The 21,063-nt window shown below is 45.5% G+C and overlaps 7 protein-coding genes across 7 annotated transcripts; 3 read left to right on the top strand and 4 right to left on the bottom strand.

The window, feature by feature from the left end:
• Window positions 1–351: 351 nt before the first annotated feature.
• BHQ10_002033 (uncharacterized protein) lies at window positions 352–1,915 on the top strand (the record flags this gene model as incomplete). Its single annotated transcript, XM_040874135.1, has 4 exons — window positions 352–530; window positions 594–967; window positions 1,041–1,244; window positions 1,296–1,915. The coding sequence occupies 4 exons, from the start codon at window positions 352–354 to the stop codon at window positions 1,913–1,915; spliced, it is 1,377 nt and encodes a 458-aa protein (XP_040730538.1).
• A 2,216-nt stretch (window positions 1,916–4,131) lies between these two features.
• On the top strand, window positions 4,132–6,152 carry BHQ10_002032 (uncharacterized protein; the record flags this gene model as incomplete). The annotated part of the gene is made up of 6 exons (XM_040874134.1): window positions 4,132–4,156; window positions 4,221–4,312; window positions 4,364–4,435; window positions 4,491–4,732; window positions 4,823–5,908; window positions 5,963–6,152. 6 exons carry the CDS (start codon window positions 4,132–4,134, stop codon window positions 6,150–6,152), a joined length of 1,707 nt encoding a protein of 568 aa, XP_040730537.1.
• A 1,295-nt stretch (window positions 6,153–7,447) lies between these two features.
• Window positions 7,448–8,170, bottom strand: BHQ10_002031 (uncharacterized protein; the record flags this gene model as incomplete). The annotated part of the gene is made up of 1 exon (XM_040874133.1): window positions 7,448–8,170. One exon carries the CDS (start codon window positions 8,168–8,170, stop codon window positions 7,448–7,450), a length of 723 nt encoding a protein of 240 aa, XP_040730536.1.
• Window positions 8,171–8,759: 589 nt separating this feature from the next.
• On the bottom strand, window positions 8,760–10,596 carry BHQ10_002030 (uncharacterized protein; the record flags this gene model as incomplete). Its single annotated transcript, XM_040874132.1, has 5 exons — window positions 8,760–9,325; window positions 9,381–9,652; window positions 9,717–9,905; window positions 9,957–10,496; window positions 10,553–10,596. 5 exons carry the CDS (start codon window positions 10,594–10,596, stop codon window positions 8,760–8,762), a joined length of 1,611 nt encoding a protein of 536 aa, XP_040730535.1.
• Window positions 10,597–11,394: 798 nt separating this feature from the next.
• On the top strand, window positions 11,395–13,265 carry BHQ10_002029 (uncharacterized protein; the record flags this gene model as incomplete). The annotated part of the gene is made up of 3 exons (XM_040874130.1): window positions 11,395–12,259; window positions 12,310–12,651; window positions 12,697–13,265. 3 exons carry the CDS (start codon window positions 11,395–11,397, stop codon window positions 13,263–13,265), a joined length of 1,776 nt encoding a protein of 591 aa, XP_040730534.1.
• Window positions 13,266–14,268: 1,003 nt separating this feature from the next.
• BHQ10_002028 (uncharacterized protein) lies at window positions 14,269–15,615 on the bottom strand (the record flags this gene model as incomplete). Its single annotated transcript, XM_040874129.1, has 2 exons — window positions 14,269–15,271; window positions 15,326–15,615. 2 exons carry the CDS (start codon window positions 15,613–15,615, stop codon window positions 14,269–14,271), a joined length of 1,293 nt encoding a protein of 430 aa, XP_040730533.1.
• Window positions 15,616–16,494: 879 nt separating this feature from the next.
• BHQ10_002027 (uncharacterized protein) lies at window positions 16,495–20,529 on the bottom strand (the record flags this gene model as incomplete). Its single annotated transcript, XM_040874128.1, has 3 exons — window positions 16,495–17,369; window positions 17,474–19,488; window positions 19,553–20,529. 3 exons carry the CDS (start codon window positions 20,527–20,529, stop codon window positions 16,495–16,497), a joined length of 3,867 nt encoding a protein of 1,288 aa, XP_040730532.1.
• Window positions 20,530–21,063: the final 534 nt, after the last annotated feature.

Raw genomic sequence — 21,063 nt, 5'->3', positions numbered from 1 at the left:
CACCTCGCTCCGCGTCGAAGCGCGAACGCTGGTTACTAAAACCATAGGACTGCTGACAAAATATTGCATTAGCGATGATATCTCTAAGATGGACATACTGAAACTTTAGTCAGCCACTTCTGTAAATCTTTCTTCTCCCTTTAACTGGCGCGAGCGTATTTATAGAACAAACCTGCGAAGCAGCGGCGTTCTGATGCCATCCATTCATTCCCTCTCTTATCTTTCACTACATCATTACTGTACATCGGTGATTGTACCTCGCTACAAATATTTTTGACCCTAGCGTGTCTATTGCACAGAGAGCCTCACAGCGACCCAAATTGATCTGTTCTATTACGGTTTTCAACCAAAATGAGCTCGCAGTCCGATGTTGAGGAAAAGAGAGGAGTCGATGACTTTGGCAATAGCACACTACCAATCGCTGCCCCGGCACCTGTAGCGGCTCCTCCAGCTGTAGGGCCGCCTCCCAATGGCGGACTGAAAGCATGGTCTCAGGTTTTGGGGGCATTTTTTTTGATGGTAAATACCTGGTAGGATCACATCGCATTGCAGCCAAATCTGTCCAATTGATGCGTTTCTAATGCTCTCGTAAGGGGTCTAATAAACGCGTACGGTGTTTTTCAAACCTACTACACAACAACCCTCTTGCCTGACACTTCACCGTCGGACATTGCATGGATTGGTTCTATTCAGGGCTTTCTGATGCTTATCCTGGCGGTGATTTTTGGTTGGGCTCTCGATGCGGGCTATTTCTTTCTTCTCTCCGCTTTCGGGGTCGTATTTCAGGTTCTTGGACTAATGATGACCTCTTTGTGTGAAGAATACTGGCAACTGGTTCTGGCGCAAGGAATATGTGTGGGAATCGGCTCTGGCTGCTTCTTGGTTTCGGCTTTTACCATTGTTGGAACGTACTTTTCGACTCGGCGCTCATATGCGATGGGCTGGACAGCGACAGGGAGTTCAGTTGGTATGTGTTGTGAGCATCTAGAGCTGAAATAAGAAGTCGCACTAATGCTATATAAATTCTTTCTTTTGAATAGGCGGTATCATCTACCCCATTGTCGTCCGCCGCCTCATCGTCCAAGTTGGGTTCCCATGGGCAGTTCGAGCCATGGGCTTTATTGTCCTAGGCACTCTTGCCATTTCCATTTCACTCTTGCGGCCACGGTTACCACCAAAGAAGCTGGGCCCTTTGCTTGACTTACAAGCTCTCAAGGATCTTCCTTATTTCTTTTTCCTGCTTTGTATGTTGGCTATATACATGTAAATCACATCTTGGCTGATACTGCACATAGCCATGCTCTTCACCTACATGGGGCTTTATATACCGTTTTTTTACATCACGGACTATGCTCTGAGTCTTGGGATAGACGAAAATCTCTCCTTCTACACCTTGATTATTATGAGTGCTGGAAGTATTCCGGGCCGTGTGGCTCCACCGTACTTTGCTGATAAGTCGGTATTTCTCTTTCCTCTCCTTGACAACGACGCTAATCAAATTTTGCGGGCAAACAGAATCGGAAACGTTAACGTGATGCTTCCCGCCACGTTCATCTGCGGCATTCTCATGCTTTGCTGGATCGCCATCAAGTCTCTTGGATCGCTGATTGTTATTTCAATCCTTTTCGGTTTCTTCAGTGGTTCCGCTCAGGCCCTGATCCCATCCGTTGTTGTCTGGCTTGCTCCTGATCTTTCCAAGGCTGGTGTTCGAATTGGAATGACACTTTTCATGTGTGGTCTTGGTTTGCTTGTGGGGTCGCCCATCGGTGGTGCCATTATCGATGCTCAGTCCCCGGAAAGGAGCGTGTACTGGGGTGTATTCCTATGGGGAGGACTGACCGTTCTCCTAGGCGCAGTGGCGCTTCTCGTGACTCGAACACTAAAAGTTGGTTTTAAAGTCGCCATCAAGGCGTAGGAGAGCTGTGCAATATGAAAATATTGACCTCAAAACATCGATGTCTGCATGTGCTGTCAGCAGTCGACTGCAAAAAGGGTGTTCCTGCCGTTCTTTGCACACGAGAGAAGGCTCGCGCAGCGAGAAAAGTAATAATTGCTTTGCTAGCAATTGAGGGAATACAATACCTCTCGTGGAGGTGAACTATGGTTGAACATTAAGAGGAGTTGGATGGGGCTTAGCTTCTGGCCAAGAGTATTTGTATATTGGAAATATTTGGTTCGTTGGATTTTATAGCAATAACTAGAACTTTGACTCTACTTGATCTGGTTACAGCATTTTATGAAGATGTAATTCACCAGTGATGGCTTCTCATTATATCCGGCTTTTCCACAAAAGGTCGTAGTGCCCAATTGATTTGTCGTCTCTAGTGGAATACAGATAGCTATTTCCTGCTTAGTAGATTCACAAGCGTCGCGCATACTCTTTTTATAATGGCTGTATCGGTATACTTACTCTTTTGATTTATACTGAAGTTTTCAGGCTCTACCAGGTTTATTGTCGACCGGATCCCGTTGGAATCCTTATTTCGTGTCCACGCGTACCCGATGACCATATGTATGTAAATTTATATATATATATCAGGCATAGGATTCTAGGTAGATTGTTCAACTATCAACTATTATCGGTTTAAGTACGGTCTGTATCACAAAGCATAGATAGTAGTAAGCGTGATCCAACAACCCTATAATAATGAGCCTGCCTATGAGCACAATTCTATATTATAATAACTACCCCCTAGAACAAAGGAGGTGAGTGTCAGCTAGCTTTGGAGGTCATCACATACACGCAGGGATTATAGTAATCCAGTTCCATGCGTACACGCCAGCTTCTGCCCCAGGGAGGCAGAGTGCCGAATCATGGGATTCATATTCCAACATTTATGTACGACTCTTACAGAGATATTACATAAATCAGAAATATCGATTAAATTAAATGCAATCTATAGATAGATTAGCGTAGCGCCTATGTGACCAAGGTCGGTGTTAATCCGTGAGCACATAAAAACCAAAGGCCACTCCAAGCAGCGTAATGAATTTTTCAATAAAAGAAGGGGAATCTACCATATTAACGGCGATTAATTATTGGCTAGCTATGTAAATGATTACTGGAAGTATGACAGGTGTTTACGTCCATCAAGATGAAGATGTACCTGCAAGAAATCCCAACGAAATGTAATAGAATAGCCATACGGTACAAGTCGGGAGTCAAAATGCTAAAGGTGTCGAGATCCGAGAAGCTTAAACAATTGGTTTTATCAGGGCTCGACATTGAGGCGGCATTTGTCGCTCATATCCTATTTATGAAGAGACTCAAGGTGCCATCGAATTTCGTAGTACTGTAGTAGGACAGAAGCAGGATAAAAGAAGCACCCGACCCTTTTTTCAAGTCCAGTAACTTGAAAGAGACCGATATCATTCGCGATTTTTGAGAGAATTTAGATGCTAACGGTACTGGGATAGTCTAGTTCTGGATTGTTTCTATATTAACACTAATTTTCCCAAGTAAAATTGTTTTCCGGACACTTTATCTTATAGCTTCTAGATAATTGTGATTCGTGGTGCATGAATGCCTCTAGCTAACCGTAAATCAATCCGTAAGGCGTGAGCGGATCAGGAATGCCACGTAACAGCGAATAAGACCAAGTGCTGTTCCTTGGGAATTGTGAAATCGTATTTTGATATGTACTGCAAATTCTAAGCATGCTCCTTGTCAAGAAACAGGTTGATTGGGTCAAGCTAAAAGACATCTCCGAAGATCTATTGCCAAAACGGCAAGGGTACGTCTCTCACATTGCCAATAGCTCAATTCCCGATGCGACAGCTGCATACATCCCACAACGAATTTCTTTTGCAAGAAACTCCGAATTGAGTAGCGATCGAAACGATTTGCATGTCCTCATAATAAGATCTGCGTCTGGGCAGATTAACTATAAAAATCCGGCAGTACCCTTTCTGTACACGAATTGAATTTTTTTTGCTCTCCAATAACTGGGATCAAGCAGATAGGGCATCAATAAAACACTGCAGAATCATGGCTATCTTTATCTTTGTCTTACGATTTGCCCTGCTTTTGGCTGCTTTGCCTTTCGGCTTGGCTGTCATACAGGTCAGGCATGACGATAGCTTTCATCCCGATTACATCTTGAGGATCAGTAGTGAAATTATGACACTAGCATGCAGAACAAGACTGTCTACTGTGGTTAATGGTACTTCATGAACTTGTTTTGCCATTGTATAAATTCATGACACGCTGATATGTCTAGGGACCGTGCCCGGACCTGCTCTCTATTTGAAAGAAAACCAGACAACTTGGGTTCGAGTCTACAACGATTTGCCCGAGGATAATACCACAATGGTACGCAGAAACTATCATCAGGGATACCGGGAAATCGCTCAATCATTTTAGCACTGGCACGGTCTCAGCTCCATCGCTCCCTACTCTGATGGATCTCCTCAGGCTAGCCAATGGCCCATCAAAGTAGGGATTTCCGTTTGTACACAAAGTGGTAAACATGGTTCTTACAATGGTGAAGGCTCAACATTTTTTTGACTACGAAATTCGACCACGGATTGGTGACGCCGGATCGTATTATTATCATTCTCACGTTGGACTTCAAGCCACTACAGCTGCTGGACCGCTGATCATAGAAGAAGCAGACGGTACTAGACCTTACGAATACGATGAGGAAAGACTGTTGTTCTTCTCCGAATTGTATAATCATACGGACAAGGAAACGATGGAAGGACTTATTGCTCCGTTGGCGACATATTTGTGGTAGGTTCAAATTATTGTTTTTTTGTTTTGTTTTGTAAAGCCTAAACTATTTTTCGGCGTAAAAATTGACCTTTGCTTGGATATACACAGGGCTGGAGACGCGGAGTCATTACTTGTAAATGGGAATAGCTTCCCAGCGCTGCCATGGAACGAGACGGACTCTCCATTGCCCGCTGCAAATGCAACAGTTTCCGACACAAACGCGACATGTCATCCAGATATCATCCATGTCGAACCGAATAGAACCTACCGTTTCAGAGCCTTTGGAGCAGGCTCATTGGGCACGTATGTTTTCGCTTTTGAAGATCACAACAACCTCACTATTGTTGCTGCGGACGCCTCTTACACACAATCATTCAACGCAGACAAAATACTGTTCACAACTGGCCAACGATATGACTTTTTGGTGCACACAAAAACAGAAGAAGAATTAAAAATGCTGGGTAAAACAGAATTCTGGATACAAATCGAACTGAGAAACCGGCCCATAAATGCCACTTATTACGCAGTTCTGTCATATACCTCGACAAACGCCAGCACTATACCCAACACACCACCTGATCAAAAGCCTGTTCAGGGAATTACGGCCGATTTACGGAACTTTATGGAGTATACCTTAGAGCCCTTGCTGCCAAACGGATTTCCAAGCTCGGATCAAGTGACGCGCCAAGTCTACATCACTCAACAACAACTGACCGTCACTGCTGGTCAATTCCTGGCTCTCAATAATCACACATGGACGGAGACCAATCAGCATGAGAATGACACCCCATTCAACAATACAATTCCTGTATACGACGTACCATACCTTGTTGATATTTATAATCGAGGCGAACAAGCCATTCCGAATTATGAGAATGCGCTTCGGCATGGTGGCTGGGATCCCGAGCTCAACGTCTATCCAGCAAAACTTGGCGAAGTGATAGACATCATAATACAATATGATGCAATCGGTGCTCATGCTCCCAATGATGCTCATCCTTTTCACCTGCACGGAACCCACTACTGGGACTTGGGTTGTGGTCCAGGAACTTACAATGCCACAGCCAACGAAGCAAAGCTTCAGGGCTATAATCCAGTTCTTAGAGATACTACCGCTTTGTACCGATTTGATGATCCTAATAATGCTACAATTCAAGGATGGCGAGCCTGGAGGTTGAAAGCAACAGGCCCAGGGTAAGTTCATTTTATTTCCTCCACCATTTCTGTTCTTGCTCACTGTTTTTCTAGCGTTTGGATGCTACATTGTCATATCCTACAACACATGATATTGGGAATGCAAGCTGTATGGTTTACTGGCAATGCAGCCGAAATTACTCAGGGTACAGCACCTGGCTTAGTTGCTGGCTACTTGACATACGGTGGAGATGCTTATGGAAATGCCACCCATGATCCTCTTGTGACTCACTTCTATGAATGATGAAATTGTGATTACATTCTGTTACGATTCAAACATAGAATGATCTCCTTATACATAGTGATGATCAAAGCCTTTTTCGTTGCCATAATTGCTCGTTACCAACTTGACAGATTTTATAAGGGATCGGCATACAAGAAACTTTATACAATTTCCTAGCCCTCCATACATATGCGAGATTTTCCGGGTCAAGGTTCCCGAGGACTTAAATATCAATTCGGGGTTGGCTATTTATAGCAATCATATCCTCGTAATATCCCTTTCGCTACTGCCCAGAGAACGGCGCAAAAGGTGGACCTAAAATCTTGGGATAATAAGCTGTAGACAGTGTGACGGCTTCTCGTAAAACCATTCTAGCTTCAACAATATAATTAGATTCCTTTTCATTATTCCTTGATATCTAATCTGAACTGAGCACAGCTCTAATCTTAGGTTCATAGCCAACAGGAAAGCTCCCTTGAATTCCTCACCAATTCTTTATAGCTTTTAATAGCTGATTGGTAATTCGTATAGATGATAATAACTTTTCACAAAAGCTCTGTCGAAATCGGCGCAGTAACAATCTGGGTAATGGTCGTAGAACAATACTGCAACGATGGGGGACATATATGAATATTTGTAAGGACCTAGTAAGGTCTGGGTGATAATGTTGTGTATTACAGCGTCGTGTTATCTGGCTTAAGGGCTTTTATATGGCAGAAAAATTAAGACAAGTGTGAGTTTACGAAACTTAATTCATGATGTAGTCATATTTTACGACGTCTTTTCTTCCTGTGTTTTGATTTCGTATATATCAGATTATTAGTTATTCTATCTTATTTCATTTATTATTCCGCTGAAACCGCCATAAAGCGCACACGTGTCGATATAGCTCCATATTTCACCTAGAAATATCTACTGCTTAGGCTTTAATGTACTTACGAATCGTACCCTACATTTTGATTCAAGTACTGATTTCTTCTCATTGCTAGCCTATCAAGCCTCCCCTTAGGCCCTAACATTAACGTACAATCTAGTGCTAGAGAATCAGATTGAGATAATGAACCCTCTATAATTTCTTAGCCCTGTATCTAGATACAGCAATAGATCATCTTTACCCATACAAATAAACAAGGATAACTATGTTACTGTGCTTAAGCAATCTCCACGATTGTGACAAGAGCTGCATTCTTAGACAGCAGATGCAAAACAACTAAGTTGATGAAGTATGGACATTTCATAAGGGACCACATTTGAATCCTAAATAACTTGCTTCTGGGTTTCAGCACCTTAGACTGGAGAGGCTCGTAACTAACGGGCTACGACTCCGTATAATATTTGAATACATGAGTAGAAATCTTCTCCCCCTTTGTGCCATATCTCTGAGGTAAAACATTGAACAAACCATCTGCATCCCGAGGCTCATAGTCCAATGTCGAGGCAGCCTGGACAAGTACGGGTAGTCCATAGTTCTCCTTCAGCCAATGGGCAACCATGTCCATTGCGGCAACGGCCCCGGACCCTGTCCATAAATTTCCGTCGACGATCCACTTCTTCTCCCGTGTCCAATTGACCTTTGGCCAGCGATTCCGAACCCATTCGAACTCGATATTGTTGACAGTGGCGGTCTTTCCATCCAAAACACCCGTCGATGCGACGACACTAGCCCCAGTGCAGGTTGTGAAGAGTAGCTTGCCCGCCGCAACATGTCTCCGTATAAAGTCGGCATGCTTGGGGTGAAGCTCAAAATTACCCAAGTATGGGCCTGCGACGAGCAAAATATCCAGCTCAGGACATTTATCCACGGTTGTTGTGGGGATTATTGTCATGTTACCAGTACCTAGTTCAATGGGATCTTCTGTCACGCCGATGTGGTGGAATGTGAACTGTGGAGCTTGCGATATGAGTTCATCGCTAACAGGCCCGTATTCTCTGTTGAACTGGAAGGCAATCCTATTCGCAGAGAAGAGGAGATCGATTGGCCCAATTGTGTCAATCACTTGATAAGCAAAGGCTAAAATTCCGAACTGAACAGTAGCCATAATGGTGGTTCAAGTGATAAGGCCAGTAAGCGACAGAGACGAAAGTATGGTGCAATAGACATTAGTGAAAGTTGACTATTGACGGAAGGCAGAGATGCTGGCGCTGACTTATTTATCGAGCAGATTCTAGTAGCTAGTCACTTCAATGAAGAGAGAAATTATGACTCAGGGTTTTGCAAAGTTCATTCAAGGGGTCATTCCGTAAGCCTCCCGGATATAGATCTGGACCCCTAGTTGATTAGTTCATCGCACTTTATAAGCATGCTGACAAATTTTTAGCTAATGTGATATTTGTCATAGACTTATCAAGAGAATGTGCAGGTAGTCTTGCCGCTTGTCGCTGGTTTTGGGCTTGCTTCATAGACAATAACAAATGTTAAGATTTTCAACTAAACGCATAAGCCCCATAGCGTAGTGTAAAAGCTATGATTTCATCAACTAGCCATAGAATACTTAAAGTGCCTAAAGTAATATTGGGAGGTCTTCTACAACCTTGCAACTTCACGCCGAAACCACGGCAGCAAATCCGCGTTAGAGAATATCGTCGATTTGCTCCCTTATAATACGCATAACTCATTCACTTGGTATGCTAGCTAGTATTGATCCACCCTGATAGTCCTCTGGAGATAGATTGCCAGTTCTCCGTGGATTTATCCAAGTTTCTGCGCATGACAGGACATCCGAAAAAGCGACTGACAGGTTGAGCGAATTGCAAGTCTTTCAAGGAGGCCAATCGAAGATCATACTTTGATTTGGCAAGGCCTAGCATGTAGCGGCTAGCCGACAGGAGATCGCTTTGACCTGTGATATCTGTACCTCGCGACATTTTTTCTAAAAAATCATCCAAGCGAATCTCCGAACGAGCATACGTTGAATCAAGTTCAGGGCACAATGTGAGAGGAAAAGATAGGCGGAATGACAATGTAAGAACGACGATAAATCTGGTCCAGTCATTGACTGTAAATGAAAGAAGGGCCGTATCATCCAAATTTACAACGAAATCCAGAAATGCTCGGATCTTCTTAATACCGCGATAGACTTGTGGTAAGGGTGGGCAAAAGCCAGTTTTAGAGTATGTCTTGGAAACTGGTAAGACGAGTAGACCACCGCAATCAAGGAATATATCGACAAACATGGCCTGCATTCGAATCGCCCCTTAATTCTTTGTCAGTATCTTGCAGAAACGTTTTTCCGAACATGGGTCCTTCACCTAGTCCTGTCATTAGCTGCTTGGTGGATGTCTGCATCTCCAAGAACTCCTCTTCGAGTCTCCTCAGAATCAGTTGGCAGTTCGCGGCCATCTGCGAGTCTCCCTCCTTGATCGCAGATACATCCGCAAACAGACTTGAAGTCCGGACGAGAGCCACTAGCGTGCTATCACCATCGACCTGAGCGTTATATTGAAGAGTTTCGGTAGCGATGCTGATCCACAATGGGTGAATATTAGGCAGGTCTCGTTTCCCTCTCCAAATAACACCATATCTGTTGATAAGCCAAAACGTGAGAATAGAACAAAAGGCTGTGATCTGTATACAATTCATCTTACGTGAGACTGATATATATATAGGCAAGATATGCTCGAATCTTGTCAAGTTCGTTATCTGTCAGTTTTCGAGGCACAGGATCAGAGGATGAGAGAAAGTCTTCGTCTAAATCAAGATCATGAACGAGATCGCCGGCGATCCGTAGACAGTGATCTAACTGTCCATTTTTCGGCCGCAATTGGAAGGGATGCCTGAGTGCATGAGTTGTGAACGGGCAGAAGCACTTGAGGATTGCAACATACCATGCACAGTAAATCAATATGCCCTGTAATAGTTCGAGACTCCTTTCACCACCAGAGCCATACTTCAAACCAAGGGCCTTCCGAAACTCGTCATCGTATAGAGCGTGTTTCTGTACCATCCTGGATCCTGATGCCACTGTTAAAATGGCCAGAAGAACAAAGGGTTTCGTCGTAGCTAGATGCGAGATCGTGATATCGTCGGGGAATACTATAAAGGGCAGATAACCAAATGTAGATTTGAAGCTTTTGAGGAGAGTTTCCGCGGATGCCACGTCAAATAAAGGTTGACGCCAGATGTTGGTGTCCACATCACGTCCGCTTGGTAACGTCGAAACTTTTGAGAGACTGGTAGGCTGATTTGCTATTTCCGCACTATCGCCGAGTTCTCCCCCAAAAATTATCGAAGTATGGGCGTGATCATGTAAGCCTCGTAGAGCCTCGATTGTGTTGCTGAAGTCAACTCTGTCTGGTACGGGGTAATTGATGCTGAATGTGCCACGATGGGCTGGTGGCTGGGATGTGGGCTCGGCATCATCAATGCTAGACAGAACAACGCATCAGAACTCAAGACAGATGCTGGCAATTGTGGTTCTTACGCCGAATCGCGTCCTCGTCGAAGAGGTCGTGACTTAGTACGCATCACACATTCTCTTTTCAAAGCGAGACATCTACCATGGGCGATGAGTATACCTTTATGAGCACAAGGAGCACGATAAAACAATATTTACCTGGCACAAACGCCTGGTTGTTCACTAGACTGGCATCTGATCCTGGCTGTACGGCAGTGCTCGCATGCCGTTGGATTGCGCGTCGTACGGCGACTTCGCATTACAGGGCTCTTTGCCGCGCGAGCCATGTAGACGTGCTCCACTAGATCAGAGTTTCGACAAATTCAACACAAGGTCTGCGTGTTGATAGAGTATAGGTGTCATTTGTAGGTAACCTGAAGTCGACCGGAAATAGAACTGGGCTTGATTAGATTTTCTAGCATGGCTTCTGCGGCACTCCGTAACCCAGCGATTCAGAATTTCATTGAATGGCCAATGGCCATCCTCGTATTCTGGGACCGTGCAACTGGGTTCCACTAATGGCAGGGTTGGTGTGATTTGATTGGAGAGCATGATACTAACGACATCCGAGGATCTCCCGGATATAGGCTTACCTAGCAGTCAATCTGTGATTGGTTTTTGAGTGGGTCAGGTCCAGCTAACGACGGCTTTGATGTATATCAGCTTCGGACACGGTTGGTTTCCCTCAGTATCGCTTTCTTCACAAAAAGGGTCTATATGATTGATAATCAGCATGTTATCCTCGGAGAATTCTGACTTTGATTCCGTAATGCGATCTAGTCGATACCCGTCCTTGCGGACGCGGTATAAAGTATATATAACGAGTTATCGTCATCTTCTTCATTCAATCTCATCTTTGTGTTCAGTTCATGAGGTTGTCACATCTTCTTCAGCAGATTCTATTTAGCAGCTACGGACTGATGATGGCCTTCGCCGCTTTACACGACGTCGTCCGGGACGCCCCGCTCGGACAGCTCCTGCGCTACTTCACCAACAATCGTCTCTTTCAATATCCTGAAGAACATGCGGGCTTCGAACTTCCTGATCCGTGGGCCCATATGCTGGGAACTACAAAACTGCCTGAAACAAAGCAAAATGGGTCAGCTACACCTTCCACCGTTACGACCTTGCCTTCCGATCAGAATACTATCAGCGATACTACCTCAGAGAAACCGGATGTCGAAAGCGGCCATGCCAATGAAGACAAGACTAGCTATTCGATAGCGAAAGTGGCTAATGACGGTACCATTCTAGTTGATTGGTACTCCGACCACGATCCTGACAATCCGCAAAATTGGTCAAGTCTTCGTCGTGCCCTCATTGGTTTGGTAATCTGCCTCTACACATTCGTGGTATACCTGAGTTCCGCGATCTATTCACCGTCCACGGAGGGTGTCATGGAGCGTTTTGGCGTTAGTAATCTCAAGGCAACGCTCGGTCTCGCCATGTACGTGCTGGGATATGGTGTGGGCCCATTGTTGTTCTCGCCTCTCGCAGAGATCCCTCGCATCGGTCGCAACCCGGTCTATATTATCACGTTCGCGCTGTTTTTCATTCTCTCATTTCCGACGGCTTTTGTTAATTCCTTTGCGGGTCTCATTGTGCTGCGATTCCTGCAGGGGTTCTTCGGGTCTCCTTGCTTAGCCACAGGTGGTGCTTCATTGGGCGACATGTATGGCATGATTCATATGCCCTTGGCGATGATTGCCTGGGTTGGAGCTATGTCTTGTGGTCGTAAGTTCTCCCGCCGGCTATTCCATATATAGTATCTAAGCTGGTCGCAGCCTCCCTCGGCCCTCTGCTCAGTGGATTCGCTGTGGCAGCAAAGGGCTGGCGATGGTCTCTGTATGAATCAATATGGGTATCGGCGCCGGTACTTATTCTCCTTTTCGTCTTCATGCCAGAGACGAGCGCTCCCAACATCTTACTTCGCCGCGCCGAGCGCCTACGCAAATTCGCCAACAGCCAGAGGTTGAAATCCCAGAGCGAAATCGATCAGGCACACCTCACAGTCTCGAGCATAGCTGTAGATGCCTTGATTAAGCCTTTGGAAATCACCCTCAAAGATCCAGCTGTCATGTTTGTACAGATCTATGCGGCAATCATCTATGGGATATACTATTCCTGTAAGTAAATTGTGGCGTTGTTGCAGTTCCCAGCTGACCATTTAGACTTCGAGGTTTTCCCGTTGGTTTTTCCAGTTCAATATGGCATGAATCTTGGCGAGGTTGGCCTCGTCTTCATCTGCATTGCTGTTGGGTGCATTATAGCTATTATTCTCTACGGCTTATATCTGTACTATGTGCTCATACCACGGATGAAGAAGTCTGGTATCGGCCCACAAGAGACCGTACTCATACCCGGACTGCCAGCATCCTTTGGTCCTCCAATTGGCCTTTTTATATTCGCATGGACGGCGAGGGCTTCTATCCACTGGATTGTCCCAACCCTTGGAGTCACAATATACGCTGGCTCGGTATTCACCGTGCTACAGTGTGTATTTCTCTACATTCCCCTCAGTTACCCTCAATATGCCGCCTCCCTATTCGCCGCCAATGACTTTTTTCGAAGCGCGCTAGCTAGCGGAAGTATTCTATTCGCGCATCCATTGTACCACAACCTCGGGTTCGCCAAAGGCACGAGTCTCCTTGGTGGTTTGAGCGTCATTGGTATCTTTGGCATGTGGGCTCTGTTCTTCCACGGCGCCAAATTGCGAGCTCTCAGCAAGTTCGCGACGTAATGTTGCAACCAGACCGTGGTTATCTTATTCCTTTGCGTTGGCTTGGACCCGAAAATTCATAAGGAAATCTCTTATAGAGTGGAAAAACGAGTGGGTTAGAAGTCAAACCAGACGATGAATTTGGGTTAAATAGCGACGCCGTGAGCCGGATTTAGGCAACGTAATAGTAGATGCACATCTAAATGTTTAATTTAATACTCCACTCCTGCTTCTCTTCGCACCACTCTTCACTGCTATCCATAGATTATGAGTAACATGAAATCAAGGACCAAGTAAGATTTAAACAACTCCTGCTTTGAATAGTAAGTACCTAGATATCTCAATATCCGGTACATGTTCATGGTAAACATCTCATACCCTGGAAAATGTCAACTCTGCATACTCATATTCCAGGCTGGCCATTGAAATGTCAGCAAAGCACCTCCTCTGGAACTAATATACTGCTTTGTGCGTAATAACATCACACTAAGGCAAAATGCTATATAGATAATTCGACATACGCTGCATTCTGTTGGGGAAATGGGCCCAGAACCTATGTCTATAAGGGAGTTAATTCCATGGACTATCTATCAGGTTCCTAGACTGGAGTCTGTTTTTTCACTTGAGGTATTATACATGCCATGATTCTAACCATATGAAAAGAGGCACGGATCAGCCAGTTCATAAAGATTGAGCATTGGATCCTCGTACTTACGAAAGCTAGATCCCGGATACATTATATTGGCCTTATTGGGAGGAAAAATAATATAGCTCGTGGGAATGTGCCCTGATGTCATAATATCTGAAAATCGCGTGGTAGTTGTTACTGTCCGTAATGATATGACTGGAGCTAGCAAACAAGACTATTATGGTGTTATGGTGATATAATGGAGAAGATGTATTATGTGTAATATATCAAAATAATTTTCTGTCCATTATAGTTTCGGTACAAATTTCTAACCTCCATTAGTGTATCTTCAATTTGGAAAGCGGCGCTATGGTGGAGACCTCACACATTGGTCAATCAATGTATGAACGCTTCTGTTCCCGAAAGCTCCTTATCACCGAACCATGACCAGATATCGTTGAGGAGCAGGTCAGGCACCTCATAGGCAGCAAAATGTCCGCCATGGTCATGCACAGTCCTCTTCAGGACATTTCCCCCTCGCTGGGCCCATTCCAATGGCATTCGATAAGTAAGATCGTAAGGGAATTGGCTGATAGCAACTGGGACCTCTACCTGGGGCAGGACACCAAAGTTGAGCGTTGCAAAACCTCCATCATTTTGAACTTCTTTGTAAAAGCGCATGCCACCATATGGACCCTGAATGTAATACATCAATGACCAAGTGATGATTTCCTCGGGTGTCCAGGATGTTAGAGCCGGATCAATAACCTTGGCCATAATAGAGTATATCCACAAGGCATTGCCTAGAGGCGAGTCCGTCATGCCATATGCGATTGTGAGTGGTTCCGTCGACTGAATTAAGCGGTATCCGGACCATTGATTGATATAAGTCTCTATGATGTTGATGTAAGCAACCTCGTCGGATGTTGCCTTTCCTTCCGCGAACACCTGCATGTCATTGTCCCCGGGTTGGATGATCCAGAAGTTACTTAGTGCTGATACCACCTGCTGGGGAAAGAGATGGGCTTGATAGCGAAGTGTTACACCACCAAAATCTCCACCTTGAATCACATATTTGGAGTATCCAAGTTGTTGCATTAACTCGTTGAAAGCGCGCCCAGCGTTAGCAGGACCAAATCCAGGACTTTCCGGCGCCGGAGAAAACCCGAAACCTGGGATTGAGGGTGCTACAACGTGGAAAGCTGGCACGGATGCATTAGGCGGGTTTGTTAAGTTGCCAATGATGTGGCCAACTTCAAGAAATGAACCTGGCCATCCATGAATAAACAGCAGCGGAATAGCATCCGACCGGTTTGAGCGGTGATGGACAAAGTGGAGTGGCACTTGATAGGTGACGTTATTGATTATCGGCTCSACAACAGTCGTGAACTGCTGGAATCTTACCAGTGTGTTATTAGAGTCTGGCAGCAGTGTTCGTACTTGCACTACTTACTTGTCGTTGATAGATGCCTGTGTCTTATTCCAGTCATACTCATTGACCCAGAAATCACGAACACTGGTGAAGTTTTCAGCACTTGGGCCGTCGCCCGTCATGTTCAGGAATACCGGGGCCCTTGCGTGCGCAACACGCTGCCGGGTGTCTTCGATAAAGTTTGGATCGACTTGGAGGATGAATGGCCGGGGGGAGTTGCTAAAGGTGGCATTAACATTTGGAACTGAAAATGTGCCTGCAGCAGCGCAAAGAGAGCCGAAGCCAAAAGCTAGTATGTGTAGTGACCGCATGTTGGTTTGTTAGTAGGACAGCGGGATGTAGCTCTTGACACCTCTACTTCCAGAGATACCCAGCATATTTATACTCGAATGCCATTGAGCTATGCCATCGTGTTGATTGTTTCTATAGGCATCTCATTAAGGCACTCCTTGAATACAGGTATACACCGCACCTCTATATCCGTACGAAGACCGGGTTCACAATGTCACCGACCGTCTTCGATGCATGGAATCTCCAGATCATCATACTATGTGCAGTATGAACTTTCAGTTGAACTTACGTCATTCGTTTTTTATTAACGAGAAAGAACCTTGCAAAGTTTACAATCCAGTATGACAAAGCACAGTATTCCAGTTGACCCATGATCTCTCCGAGTTGGGCATTTTTGAGGTCTCAGGCTTAGATAGTTCCCGAAGCCATCTTTATCCGTGGAGCTGGCGGATATTGAGAGCAGAAAAGCGTCCGCTCCCAATGAATGTCCTCACGTTTTCAGTAATCAAAGAACAAAGAAATTGTTTTGTATTTGAACATCGAGACGAACTCAGCACCACTAGCGAACCCAGTCGAACAACCTAGAAAAGCCCTCAGACTTGAGATTTGAGCTAGACGTTGTCTTCGCTGTAATACAATCCCGTTCTGACCAATGTAAAGCGGCTACACGGATACGTCCTCTTACAGTACGAAAGTGCTTAGATATTAAAGTAAATATATCATAACTTGTCACAGTTTCATATAACACTGCAAGTTTCACGATATGCAGAGACTATTTGAAGATATTACATACACACCTCGGTCACATTTGAAACGCAGCGATTGGCAGGCTAATCTATAGAAGGGGATCGGGTGTCAGATTCATCTGAAAGCGTGCTGATGAGATGAAAATCACGTAATCACGTAATAACTTCCCTATCAAGACCCTGTGCACGAACCATCTCGTAATACTGGCCTCTTTGAGCCATGAGCTCATTGTGATTCCCTTCTTCTACAACCCTTCCAGCTTCCAAGACCAATATTCGATCACATCTTCGTATGGTAGATAGGCGATGGGCTACAGAAATTGTCGTTCTACCGGGGCCTTTAGATGCCACGTTGATGGCCTCTTGCACAATGATCTCATTTTCAGTGTCTAGAGCACTAGTCGCTTCGTCAAAAAGGAGAAACTGTGGCTCTCGGATCAGTGCTCGAGCAATGGCAATGCGTTGCCGCTGTCCTCCGGACAGGGACAAACCTCGGGCCCCCGCATCAGTATCGTATCCTTCCGGAAGAGACTCGATAAAATCATGAATGTTGGCATCCTTGCAGGCTTTGCGCATTATCTCATCTGAAGCATTTTCTAAGTCTGGAGACACACCGACCATAACGTTATCGCGAATTGAACCTTGGTAAAGCGTTGTACTCTGAGATACCAAGCCGATTCGGGCGCGGTGGTGGTGCACATCGAGGTTTTGGAGTGGGACGCCGTTGATCAGGATTTCACCGGAACAAATCTCGTAAAATCGCTCCAGAAGCGAAATGACCGTGGTTTTCCCGCAGCCAGATGCTCCAACGATTCCAACGCGTTCGCCTCGCTTGATCTTAAAGCTCAACCCTTGTAGCACGGGAACTTTAGGTCTTGTTGGATAATTGAAGCGCACTGCCTTAAATTCGATAGAGATATTCGTATCAGAGGGAGAGGTATTTTCACTGGCAATTGAGGTATTGATCTTAGGTTGCGATCGAAGCAGATGGATAATGTTATTTGCTGCGGCGTGTGCCTTTGTCGTGTCTGATGTTTTCCGCTATTAGAAGGTATCAAGTGACGATGAAAATAATGATGATGATAACGACCAATTACTCGAATGGGGAGAAGGAGCCTGTGGATTTACTTACTGACTGTATAGCCAAAGAGGAATCCGGCTGCTTGACCTCCAAAGATCACAGCAACGAATACGGTGAAGAATGATTGAACATCGTACTCTCCCTGCGAAAGCAACTTGACCCCATACCAAAATATGAGACCGAGAGTGGCGAGGTAAAGACTTTCGCATAAACCAAATAGAATCGCAGAGGTCACAGCGATCTTGATAAATCTAGGAGATGTACGCGCCAGTCGCTCGTCGTACATCTTAACCACTTTCTCTTCTAAAGTGAGGCTAGCTACGGTCCGGATGGCAGTGATTGCCTCGGTCGCGAAACGTGCGCTTTCTAGATACATTTTCGTGGTTCGAGCGTGGGTAGTGAGTTCTAGCCTTATCTTCACGTAGCCAACTATAAATAGCGGAGGCAGACATCCGAATATGGCGACCAGGGCAAGCTTCCACCCAACCACTAGAGCTAGTATACATGATCCTAATACATTGACAATTGTAATGAGCAAGAACCCAGCGGTTGTGGAAATAACATCCTCAACACGCTGGGGGTCTGTTGAGAGCCAACCGGTCATGACTCCGGCTGACTGACCTTCGGATTCGAAGAAGCCAACGTCCTGATTGATCATTGCCCCAAAATATCGACTGCGGTAGAAGGACATCATGTCCGATGCTGCGACTGTGAAGAAGAACCCTAACCCCGCATAGCACATGAGCATGGCGGCAGCAAGGACCAGGTAGATAATTCCCCAAAATGTACCCTCGTGGATCATATGGTCTGCTAGTCGTGGGAGAGGGAGCTGAAAGATAAGGACAGCTCTACTGAAGACGATGGCTTGAATTGGAAAGACAGCTCCGGAGCCAACTGATGCGATCAGACCAAATAGAAATAAGGGCCACAGCTGTATCCGACCCCTTAGCAGGATGGCGAAGCATCTTACTAAAGAGAGTTGTTGCGATCGGCCTTGAATTTGAGGTGTTGGTAATTCGGAGGTAGATTTGACTGAAATCACGCTAACATCATTTTCCCCTGGGATAAGATCAGAATTTTGTGCCTCTTCTATCTTCAAGGACACTGTGTTATGATTTATATGTTGTAAGTCCCGGTGCTCGTCTCGAGTCTGAGCATTGACAAGGTTAAAGTAAGCTTCTTTCCGGACAAGAAGCTCTTGATGTGTTCCCTGTTCGACCAGTCGTCCTTTGCTTAGCACAATAATTCTGTCAGCCCGCTGCACGGTTGAAAGTTTATGGGCCACGATGATTGTAGTCCGAGCCTTGGACACATTATCGAGGGCTGCCTGAACAATTCGCTCGGCTTTTGGATCAAGTGCAGAAGTAGCCTCGTCGAGAAGAAGTACAGGTGGGTTCCGGATGATACTACGAGCAATTGCAATGCGCTGCTTCTGCCCTCCACTTAGACGCCCATCTCCATCGCCAATCTGCGTATCATAGTTATCAGGCAGATTTTGAATGAATTTATGGGCAAAGGCCTCCTCGCACGCTTTCTCGACTAGAGCGCGCCGTTTTTGCTCCGGTAGATGATCCATCGCTGTACCAAAGAAGCCATGACAAACGTTGGTGAATATGGTATCGCTGAATAGAAACGGTTCTTGTTGGACGAACCCGATGTGACTTCGAAGCCAGCGGATATTTAAACTGTCAATGGGATTTCCGTCAAGCAGAATCGTACCAGCAAGAGGATCGAATAACCGAGCGATCAGGGCTAGAATAGTACTCTTGCCAGTACCTGAACTTCCCACAATGGCAATTGTCTTTCCAGCCTCAAATTCAATGGTCAAGTTGTCTAGAACCTTCACAGTAGGCCGAGAGGGGTATGCAAATGTGACATTTTGCAGTGAGATATGACCCGTCACTTCCATAGGAGTTGCTCCATCGCTCGTCATAGAATCAAGCTTAGACTCCTTATCTATTGTCTGAAATAATTCTTGGGCAGCAGCAGTCGTTTTAGTGAGCTCGCCAATGCTAGGTGCGATAATCGTCAACGATTGAGTGCCGATCAAGACAGAAGTGAGGACCCTGAGATCCACAAAGACAAGTTAGAGGATAACGGCCTTCCAGTGTTTCTGGCCAGCTAGCTTACGTGATCAAATGCCCTCCGCTGCTAATCTCCCTCCAGGCCAGAAGTCGAATGCCATAGAACCAAGCGAACGCGTAAGCACAGAACATGGCTGCGAATTGCACTCCGTACATGATTCCACGGATAGGTCCTCTTTTGATCCCATGCTGCTTTGCGTTTTCTAGGTATACATCATATCGGGCCCGTAGCTTTCCACCAGCATTAAATGCTGTCACTATCCGAATTGTGGACAGCGCTTCCTCCGCCAAACCACCAGCCTTGCTATAGATTGCGAGAATCTTGGAATCAATCTTGGTATCAAAGATCACTGCTATTATAACCACTAGCATGGTCAATGGGAGAGTTGCAGCAACTACCAGCGTCAATTTCCATTGTCGTGTGAAAGCTACTATGAATGCGGCGCCCAGCTGGCTAATACCCTCCACAAAAACGCCGAGTTTCTCTCCGAGCCCGACTTCGACCAGGTCCGCATTATTAGACAAGAGGGCTGCGACAGTACCTGGAAGACTGGTATCAAAGAATGGTAGGTCTTGTCGCAGAATGGATCGAAGGTAATCGCGTCGGAGCGCCTTGACGCAGCGAGTGGCTGTGAAACGGAAACATAAAGTGTTGAACGAGGCAAGAACAAAGATACCAATGAATAGATAGGTAAACCACAGTGCGTTTTTAGAGACTTTATCTCGAAACTCAGAGGGAGAGAGCTTCCCAGCGTCCCAGTCATTGAAATTATCAATCAGGTTTCCAAATACTAGAGTCATCAGCGGTAATGCTGCACCGCACACTACGGCAGAAATGATAGCACACGTCCTCAAGACATGGTCGAGCGGCGTGGAGTACTGCCAGATTCGAAAATAGAAGCTCAGGACCAGCCTGTTGTTACTTGAATTATCAGGTGTTTTGTCTTCAATATCAAGCACGACTTTCTTTTCGGCGGGAGTGCCCGAGGTTTGCTCCTCGCTCTCCTCCGCAGGCGACGACATCATATGAGAATCTGACCTTGAAATTCAGCGGAAGGAAGAAGTAGGATAGACAGCGACTTCGGAATTACTCCAGTCAAGTGGTAAATATTTTTTTTTTTTGCATCATCCATGTTAAACCCCCTCTTTTAGCCACCCTCGACCCCTCTGTAATGCCAGAACTCGGCGTGACAGTGTACGGTAATTCACAGTATAGTCACCGTACGGTACAAGTAAATACCCGTAACGCCCTGAAGAATCCAACGTCAGATCCACCAGCCCTAAAAGGGAGCTAAATGGGGAACATGCGGAATATCGCCTGGGGTGCCTTTGCTCGTAACTTAGGGTTTGTCGTAGACGTCCGTGTCAAGTTTGGAAATCGGGCCCCGTGCCAAATCTGGGAGAGTTAGGGCTAAGAACCAACAAGCTCCCAAGCCACGAGGTTCGATAGTCTGGCTAAGCACCATCGTAGACTAGCCTACTATTACCTCTATTCTAGGGTTGAAGGTTTACCTGTACTTATGAGATGTCATTCATGATCATCATGATTCTTGTACT

This window comes from Talaromyces amestolkiae (assembly GCF_001896365.1).
Source record: "Talaromyces amestolkiae strain CIB chromosome Unknown scaffold2.1, whole genome shotgun sequence".
NCBI classification, from domain to species: Eukaryota; Fungi; Ascomycota; class Eurotiomycetes; order Eurotiales; family Trichocomaceae; genus Talaromyces; species Talaromyces amestolkiae.
This window is presented reverse-complemented; position numbering and strand designations above follow the sequence as displayed.